Genomic DNA, 10,861 nt, shown 5'->3' on the forward strand with positions numbered 1-10,861 from the left:
AAAACTGACTTTTCATCGTATATTTGTATAAGATCAATTATGGTGACCCCATCTTTTTTCTCTAATATTTGATTGTTCTCATATGCCAGAATTCAAAATCCATGGTAACTGTTAGTCCCCTAGTCTTCTATGTGTTGCTCTCTGGCTGGATCTTGTGTACAAATAGATGTATGTTTCACTGTCAATTGAGTGTCCTATGACCGAAACTCTTCTTAAACTACATCAGAGTCAGAGCTACATGTATCACTGTCACTGCCAGTATGTAGTAGCAGGGCAGCAGTTGTATTAACTTTTTATTTTGACAATATTTTTGTTCAGTTTATACAATTGTGTTCTTGTTCTATTCCCTACAGAATGTTGAGCTATCCAGTATTCAGCTTGCCAACACAGCCTACGTGTACCGTGCATTTGCATCATTCAATTATCACCAATATTAAGACAAACGGGCTTTGTTGACAAACTGTATATTGTGTTTTTCAGCATGCTGTAGAGAGACACCAAGAAACTGTGTTTGATACATTGCATAGAAATATTGAAAAATTATCAAAAGTTGTAGCTCCTGCCCCATTACAAGGCCAACTTGTTCTACGAAAATTGAATGGCATTCATACATTTTTAGACTTTTTCGAGATTAAAGACATAAAATATGACAAAACGGTTCTAGATTTTGTTTAATTATTACTAACATTAGAACCATTGGACGACATCAAAATGTTGGGAGTCAAAATATTTTCAGGTCCCCCCCCCTATAGGCAGAGCAAAACTTTCAAGTCCCCCCCCTCGACTACCCCAAAAATTTTCGAATCCCCCCCTGAATTCCTCCAGCCCCCCCCTCACCACTTTTTTTGAACGCGGCCTAAAAAGATATTTATCGTTTTCTTGCTCTTCAAAGCTGTTATATTAAACAAAATTCTTTGAACCGAAAGTATATTCCAGTTTAACACGGTGCAAAATATTTGAAAGATTTTAACCATTTGTAAATAAATACCCCTCTGCCAATATGTGATTCTCTTGTGTAGCATTAAATTGTTATGACTTGTATCACCCCTATTTGTAACTATCAACCCTATTTGTAACAAACCTTAACCCTATTTGTAACACTAACCCGATTTGTAACTAAACTTAACCCTATTTGTAACAATAACGTCAATTGTAAAAAAACTTCATCGTTTTTAAATTTTGATGAAATTTGCATCAAATGAACCACTCATAATCGAATTTCATTTTTGAAAAGTCTGTTTACCATCAAAGACTTCCATAGGCTGTCTTAATCAATTGACTTACGATTCACATTAGAATCTGAGAAGTACGTTATCTCAAATCTACCAATACTCGAAACAACAGTTTGTTAATTTTACGGTTAAAATTAAAATTTTCGTTTTTATTAACAATTTGAAAGTGACTGAAAGCATAAATACCCCTGATGGTTACAGAAGCACGCAAGCTACGGATGTGCTGCATTTTAAAAGAACATGATTTGAACTAATTTGGGATAATTGGATGGTGAAGTAATGTCGATTTTTAATCAGTAGATGTAATCTCATCTGCTTTTCTTTTAAACTTACACACTTGTTTTATGAGTAGTTTGCCATGTTGCCACATTCAGCTACAGGGGCCCTATCACTTTTGAGAAATGTCAAAATTGTGAAGATCCCATTATCCCTAATTAGTTCCAATCGTGTTAAAGTTTTTCACTGTATTAGCAAAATGTTTGTTTCCAACAAATTCACATTATTAAATGCATAAGTATTCTTTATAAAAGACAATTAGAATGACAAGTGATTTTTACATGTTCCAGTTAGTGTATGAGTTGCTCACTGTTTTATGGCACACAAAAATAATAGGCCACTTAAATCTGCCAACGCTTCGTCCTCTGCGTCCACTGCATCGCCGCTCTTTACTTCTGCTGACATGATATGACAACCCGCCTCGACGACGGCTGTTTTCACGAACGTTTCGTCGACCTTCAGACAATAGAAGCGTTTTTCTCCAACGAGGTAGAAGGTCTCGTCGAGTACAGTGAATATGAGCAGGACGCCACCAGGCTTTAGCAGGTTGACGATATTCTTTATGGCTTCTTTGAATGATACCTTGTCTGGACAGGCAGCTTCCACACAATATGACGTCATGATGGCATCAAATGGTTCATACACTTTTGGTTCCAGTGGATTTGATTTATGGATGTCGCAGTGTATGATCTCTCTGATGGATTGGCGTACCATGGTCTGTCTGTCCTCCCATTTATTTCTGCTGGTCAAAACAGTCACAGGTTGGATTATCTGCAATAATTGTAGCCTTGGTGTGCATGGTCGTGATCGTGCGGCTTGCGCGATGTCCTACCAAGACTACAATCCCCTCTTATTGTACCTTGCCCACGTAAAACAGCACTGCAGATCTGCAGTGCACGCACAAATAACACAGGGGGCCGCATAATCAGCGAATCTCGCGTTACCGTTGTACAAATTGCGCCATAATCTTGCTCCTGGATAATGTTAGAGTCGTTGTAACCTGATATCGATGGTCAACTGTACTCCTTGCAGCTGAAAAATGACAGTTTAATTACTCAGCACACCGTCATTCAAACTTGACCGCCATCTTTACTCGTCGAGTAAGGTGGCGGTCGATTTTTGCCCGATTTTTTAAACTGTTATTTTTTGCTGCAAGGAGTGCAGTTGACCATCGATACGAGGTACAATGATTCTAACATTATCCTGGAGCAGGACTGTGACGAAGGCGAGATTCGCTGATAACGTTGAAAAAGTCTGACCTCTGGTCCGTGAAAGCCAATGTAGCACACCTGATATCCTAGTTAGTAACAAACCCATGATTGCGTTCAGAGTTTTAATTGCCCCAGTCATCCATTTCTGTTTCCATGCAATTTCATGGAATTTCTTGTAGACATTTTCTGCATGTTGCACGATGATAAATAAGACTTACACTTTTGGCCGCCAATGAGTTGTTAACTTTGGAAAAAATCAGAGGATCTTTGCCAATAATGACTATAGTTGTAACGAATATGACTATTTTTTCCTTGCTACGCTCACTGATATTGATCCCATACGCCGTTTTGCGATATACTTAGAATAATCCTTCATCCATGTTTTAAATGTGTTGCTACTAAGTCCAGCGTTTGAGCGTTTAAAGCTTCGGGAAGTATAAGCAATTTGAACAATAGTCGCGGGATAATTAGATATTATTCCCTAATATTTTTCTTCGTTCAGCGAAGGAAAATACGAGTGACGTAATGACCGTGTCACCACGAGTCGAAGACGAGTGGTGACACGGTCATTACGTCACGAGTATTTTCCGAGCTGAACGAAGAAAAATATTAGGGAATAATATACTTATCACATGCACAAGCCAAGAATTTGTTATTTTTTGCAAAATAAAATAAATTTTGCATGACGAGTCCGCATTTAAACTTTTGAACTACTTTAGGAATAAATATTAGTACGCCGTGCACAAGTTGTCAATCATTTCCAATCGTCCGTCGCGTACGTTAGCGCTCACGTTCGTTCGTGTGTGGAGCTAATGACAGCTCTCGGTCTGCACGTAGGCTACCTTCCGCAAAGTTATACTCTATTTCAAAGATAGCATAGTCCTGGAAATTTATCACAGACACGCTATTTTTCGGGAACAAATATCGACTGAATCTCGACGGCGCGAACACTGTAAACGTCGCACCTGACCCTGTTTGCAATGCGTACGGAACCCACGGTATACGCGACCAGCTTCGAGTTCGTTGTTTCCGCAAATTATTCACGTAATTCCTTCGGAATATACAGGCGGTACACTCTTGTGTTTACATTGTTCGGATTATTAATGTCGTAGTCTGTGAAAATATCGATTTCATTACATGACTTTTTATCGTGGGAGAAACATCGGCCGCCATGTTGTTTGTTTACATATTTACGAGCGCACCGAAGATCGAAAAAAAAAAAAAAGGTCCGACGCACCATAATTGATGACATAGACACGGGTTGTCGTGACGTAGAACGACCAGAGAATAAATCCCGTATTTTTTGTTCGGAGACGACAAACTTGGCTTTTGCATGTGATAATGCACAGAAGTACATTGGTAAAAATGGTATATTTTCTTGTTAAAAATAACTATACATTCGGTATTAGATTTTTGATGAGAGAAGAGAAATAAATGAAGCGAAAATAAGGATAACATGCAGTAAGTGTAGAACTGAATTGAAAAATGGAAGATTGCGTTAATTTCGGAACCTCCGTGAAAGGCTGGCGTATCAGACCAAAACGATATCAGGAGGCGTATCAGATCAAAAATCATTGTTAAATCATGTAATCTACAGTAGATGTAATACAAACTCAGGTGAGGATAAGTTTCATTGTGTCATGAAATGTCTTTAGCATGTAAGATTTAAATATTACAGTTTATCGATTAAGGTAATATGTGCCTCGAAAATGAAAAAGTTACTGCCTCAACAAATCTTTCAACACTTTACTTGCAAAATCTAGGATAAAAATAGGGGGTCAACGTGCAAAATTTGGCACTGGAGAACTAAATTACCCAAGATTTACTGATATCTGAAATTCAAAATGGCAGCCGTCATTGTATTAACTCAATGGAGGAAAATAAAATTTCGATTTTCGAAAAACTAAGAGGGTAAAAGTTTTTTATAAGCCAAGAGCTTTAAAATGAACCCCTTAAAGTGGTAGGTCAGAAAAGAATTGGAAAAGTTTGATAGTCCAAATATCTGTTCCCAGGCGCATTCTACGTTAAAGTGAAGAGATGATATATTTTAATGGGAAAGTGACATATATATATATATATATATATATATATATATATATATATATATATATATATATATATATATATATATATATATATATATATATAAGAACTTGGGTTGAAACACACTACCACACCTGGTTGTTAGGTTCCAAACGTATTATTATACCTCAAACACAACGTTTCGCTCTAAATTTAGAGCTTCTTCAGGTGTTTTCTACAATAAAAAGTACGAACATGAAAATTACAATGGTTGAATTGTGTAGGAAAACGAGCAATGTAGAGTTATAAGTCTGTGAAAATCTGGAAATGTACATGAATGACAGGAGAGACTAAAAAATACAATGGTTGAATTGTATAGAAAGACGAACAATGTGGAGTTACAAGTATCTGAAAATCTGTAAATGTACATAAATGAAAGGAGAGAGACTAACCTCGAGGTTGTGAGTACGGTCAAAACTGTCTGGACCAACGCCGAGAGCTGGAAATTGGCGCGCTGAAGTCCAGGGGGGTCCCTTTAAATACCCAAAAGTGGTATGTGGGGGCGCTGTTAAATGCTATGTAAAATTTGGGCGAATGTCACTTTCAGAATAATCGGAGAAAATGATTTCAGGAAATCTTGTGCAGGTGTGTACTGCGCTGGCGATGCTGGGACCTCCACCAATTTCTAACAAACGAGGTCCTGTGAAGTCGCCTGTGAAACAAATAAACAAACTAGTAAAATCAGGTGAACCGGAACAGAGTCAATAGTAGAGTATTTACACATACATTTCTTATATAGGAAACAAAAATCAAACGAAATAGCAAAAATGCTATCGAACTTCGAAAACGAAACAAGGAATTAAGAGGCATACACTTGCAAAGACGGAAGGACAGCTAGGTGGGCAGAAAGATAGGCGGAGACAGACAGACAGACAGACAGACAGACAGACAGACAGACAGACAGACAGACAGACATAGATCGGTGACAGCTTGACAAACGGACAGTTAGAGATAGTAGACGGGCCAGATAGGCATGTATCTGCCTTCTTACCTGCATGGTAGTTGCTTGCATTACATTTATTTATTTATTTATTTATTTACACTTTTAATGAGCGTCCGAGTTACTCAAATGAGTAATTTTCACCGGGGCTCGATAATTAACAAGTCACAAAACTGGTAAGAATAAATAAATAAGATTACAGCGGAATGTTCTTTGTTATATATTCTTTCAGAAGCACCTTGAAATTTCCAATAGTCGAAGCTAATCTAATATCATTTGGCAGTGAATTCCATAATTTAGTTGCACGATAATGAAAACATGTTGTCCAATATTTAAAGCAGATTTCGGAATATAACAATCCTGTCGAGAAACCGAGCGCGTTTGATAATAATGGACATTACTCTGAAATACAAATAAATTCGACAGACAATGTGGAGCACTGCCAGTCATACACCTGAAAGTTAACATTGCCATAAAGTATACAATTCTTTGTCTAACAACATGACATTTAACAAAGAAAACAAACTGACTGAAGGGTAATCATTAGGCAATTCAAACAGAATACGTAACGCTCTCTTTTGTAATATGAAAATTTTGTCAAGATTTTTTGCTGTGGTATTTCCCCATACAACACAACAATAGTCAATAGTACTCTGAATTAATCCATTTTACAAAACAAGACGATGGTTCATCGGAATAAAAGGACGTAATCTGAACAAAAGACTTATTCTCTTACTAATAATCTTACAAAGAAATTCTATATGGTCATTCCATGATAAGCATTCATCAATAGTTACTCCTAATATTTTTCCGTGATTGCTACGAGAAATTTCAGTTTCATTAATACAAATAGACAACGATTGGTTTGACTCTTTTAAACAATTCAACTTGTGAGAAGTCGTTACCAGAAGATACTTTGTTTTGTTGACATTAATGCGCATTGAATTTGCCGTAATCAATCGGAAATTGGCAAAACTGAATTATTCATTTTTTCAATAACATCATCAATAGATTTTCCACTTGCCAGTAAATTTTGATCATCTGCATACATGTGTAAAGTTGAAGTATCGGCACATAATGATAAATCATTGATAAAAAGCAAAAATAACAACAGACCTAGGATTGACCCTTGTGGGACGCCAGCTGTAATATTACGTTTCTCTGATGAACAACCTAGATAACTGACTAATTGCTGGCGATTAGAAAGGTAAGACGTAAACCAGGCAACAACAGTTTCTTAAAAACCATAACAAGACAGTTTCTGTAACAAAGTATTGTGGTTGATAAGGTCAAAGCCTTAGATAAACCAAGTAAAAGAAGACTGTTCATATACCCCTTGTCCATATTCTGCAAGATTTCATCCGTGAGACGTATTAACGCCGTTTGACAGGAAAAGTTTTTCTAAAACCAGACTGTGTGTCAATAAGCAAGTTTGTACGTATCAAATAATTATAAGGTGATTATGTACATGTCTCTCAAGGATTTTTGAAAGGGCCGGTAAAACTGAAATCGGCCGATAATTTTAACATGTTACTGACATTACCTCCACCTTTGTATAAAGGAACAACTCTCGCACACTTGAAAACGTTAGGAAAGACAGAAAACCGCAAGCTCAAATTGTACAGGTGAGTGAGAATATCAGAAATTACAGGAGTACCAACTTTTAACAATTTAAAGTTAACATTATCCGCACCAGTTGATCTCGCTTTTAATAAATAAGAAAAAACAAAACTCTTTTTCGATATTGTGACAAAGTGTATGAAACGAGTGGGTTGAATCAAATGTGGATATTAAAAAATTCCAAGGAATTGTTGCTTGATTTAAAAGTCAAGAAAAACAAGTACAGGTCAATCCGAACATTTGACTTTTCCACACTATACACCACAATTCCCCACGATAAACTTAAACCAAGGCTGTCATCTCTCGTTAAACAAGCTTTTCTGCATAAAAATGGCAGTAGAAGGTACCAATACATATCATCAAACATGGGTCAGGTTATTTTAGTAACAACATGGATGCCCAGCACAAATACACAGATGAAGAAATTATTAACATGCTTAATTTCTTAATCGACAACATATTTGTTAAGTTTGGTGGTATGACCTTTCAACAATCTATCGGCATACCAATGGGTACAAATTGTGCACCACTTCTTGCTGACTTATTTATCTATTCATATGAAGCAGAGTTCCTACAATCTCTCTACAAAGCAGGGTCTAAAAAACTTGCAAGGCGTTTTAACAACACGCACAGATATATTGATGATCTGATTAGTCTAAACAATCCAGACATATCAAATTACTTACATCATATATACCCTGATGAATTGGAAATCAAAGAAACCACTGAGAGTAGGAACTCAGCTTCATATCTTGATCTGTTCCTGCAAGTGGGTACTAATGGGCTACACACCAAGCTTTATGACAAAAGGGATGATTTTGATTTTGAAATCATAAATTATCCCCACTTATCAAGTAATATTCCATCTGCACCTGCTTATGGTGTGTATGTGTCTCAACTTCTCAGATATTGTAGGGCTTGTGATTCCTACGCGGATTTTCAAGTGAGACACAGCTTATTAGTATCAAAACTAGTGAGACAGGGATATACATCCAAAAGACTCGTGAGGACTTTCAAAAAGTTCTACGGTCGATATAATGACATTGTGGCCAAATATGACACCTCGGTCACTCAAATGATTAGCGACAGCATTCCCGGCTTTGACTTATAACAGTGATTCATATACTGTATCACTTCATACAATATTAGACAATTTTGGGACCAATCCTGACGGGTGTAGCATGCTAGCAGGGTACGCTTACCCATTCCGGACACCTGGTACCACCACTAACTATCAGTGGTTCAGGATGGTCCCACTTAAATTTGTAAATCTCAAATGTCCCATGGACCTGGTAATGTATTACCTTGAATGAAAATGATTATTGGACCAGTTTAATGTCATATTGATAAGTGGAATTTTAAATCTTGGAATATTAGTCAACTTATCTTTGACAAAAGTCATAAGTTGTTCAAAGTTAACAGGAATTGACGAGTAATCAGAACTACCAGTGCCAGTGAAATGCTGATTGAAAGCATTTGCAATATCAATATTACTTTTAAGGAAAGCATCACCACATGTAAAAGTGGGACTGCGTGACACATTAGGATTCATCACACTATCATAAATACGCCATATTGTCGCAGGGTTCGACTGCTTCTCAGTAAGAGTATTCGTAAAATACAATTTCTTTGCACGCATTATCAGATGCACAACTCTATTTCTTTTATGCCTGAGTTAACTCTCGCACGTTTTAGAGACAAATCACGCTTCTTTATCGCGTTTAAAATGTCAATAGAAAACCACTTTGGTTGTCATAAACGCTTTACCCGTCGTTCATGATAGGACAGTGTAAATCACAGACACGATTAAAATAGAAATCCACACTTCAAATGCAGCATTAACATCATTTATGTCATTGAGTAAGTACCACGGGGCAGTTCTCAAATCGGAGAGAAAATCCGACTCAACAAAATTTTTAAAAGATCTATACTTGACAGAAATGCGGGAACCTGACTTGACACTACAAGCATTCGATTTACGGCTCGTAAGAATGGGGAAATGGTCAGATAGACCTATCTCCCTGATTCTAGAATTGAAAAAGTTCAACGGTTTAAAGTCCACCCACCCACCTACCAAACCACCTACCCACCATTACTACCTACCTACCTACCTACCTACCTACCTACCTACCTACCTACCTACCTACCTACCTACCTACCTACCTACCTACCTACCTACCTACCTACCTACCTACCTACAATCCCTACCCTACCTACTACCCACCCTACCTGACTTCCTACATGCATTCTCCTCAAAATGTTGGCCAAAATTTAAATGCTTCATTTACGTTTAACAAGTCATTGACAATGACATAGTCCCCACTTGTAATAGGAGTATTAGTCTTGATGGGCAGGGAAATGTGGTCATTAAGAACTATCACTGGAGTGTATATGTTCAAATCTATGGACACATAGGTCTATATCATTGTTCCCAATTTCAACAAGAGGCATGTCTAAGTTATGGTTCTAAATCGGGAAAAAAGATCAGACCTCTAGCTGTATTGGCCAGCCAAGAAAAACATATGGGCATAATAAATGAGGTACAAGATGTGACATCTTAAGGTCTATTATTCTATCAAAATTAAAGCGTATTGAACTTGTGGTTACTGAGTTATGCATATATACGCTTAATCAAGGTCAAAGGTCATCAAGGTCACGTGACATTTTGGAAAAAAAAAATTGTAATGCTAATTAATTCATATATGCCAAAATTCAGACGTGAAGCTCTATTGGCTTGCCCACAATTATATATGTGCATAATTAATAGAGATAAAGCATGTGCTGTCTAAGGTCTCCCATCCTACTAAATATAAGGTGAAAGCGCTTGTGGTTACTGATTATTGACATAATCGTGTATTTTAGGTAAAAGGTAATCAAGGTCACATGACATTTTGTCAAGAAATTTCTATCCTATAGTCTACCCCTATATACCAATCATACATCTAGCTCTATTGGCTCAAAATTAGATATGCACATAATTAATGAGATACATATGTGGCGTCATAAGGTGTCCCATCATACCAAATATGAAGGGTGTGGCACTTGTGGTTCCTGAGTTATGGACAAATATGTATATTTGAGGTCAAAGGTCACCGAGGTCACATGACATTTTGTCAAAAATATTGTCTTGATAAGTTATCCCTATATACCAAAAATCAGACCTCTAGCTCTATTGGCTCGCTCAAAATTAGATATGTGCATAATTAATGAGGTACAATATGTGGCGTCATAAGGTGTCCCATCATACCATATATGAACGGTGTAGCACTTGTGGTTACATATTTATGCACAAATAATAATATTTGAGGTCAAAGGTCATTGAGGTCACATGACATTTTGTTAAAAAAAATTGTATTGCTAAGTTATCCCTATATACCAAAAATCAGACCTCTAGCTCTATTTGCTCACTCAAAATTAGATATGCGCATAATTAATGAGGTACAATATATGGCGTCATAAGGTGTCCCATCATACCAAATATGAAGGGTGTAGCACTTGTG

At 37.0% G+C, this 10,861-nt stretch overlaps 1 protein-coding gene across 1 annotated transcript; it reads right to left on the reverse strand.

Moving 5' to 3' along the window:
* Positions 1–1,814: 1,814 nt before the first annotated feature.
* Positions 1,815–2,222, reverse strand: LOC139132171 (nicotinamide N-methyltransferase-like). Its single transcript, XM_070698561.1, has one exon. The coding sequence runs from the start codon at positions 2,220–2,222 to the stop codon at positions 1,815–1,817; it is 408 nt and encodes a 135-aa protein (XP_070554662.1).
* Positions 2,223–10,861: the final 8,639 nt, after the last annotated feature.

The sequence above is a fragment of the Ptychodera flava genome, chromosome 4, assembly GCF_041260155.1.
Source record: "Ptychodera flava strain L36383 chromosome 4, AS_Pfla_20210202, whole genome shotgun sequence".
Classification (NCBI taxonomy): Eukaryota; Metazoa; Hemichordata; class Enteropneusta; family Ptychoderidae; genus Ptychodera; species Ptychodera flava.

Excerpts from the sequence above, each read along its gene's own strand:
- LOC139132171 (XM_070698561.1), bottom strand. The coding sequence starts at position 2,222 with ATGGTACGCCAATCCATCAGAGAGATCATACACTGCGACATCCATAAA.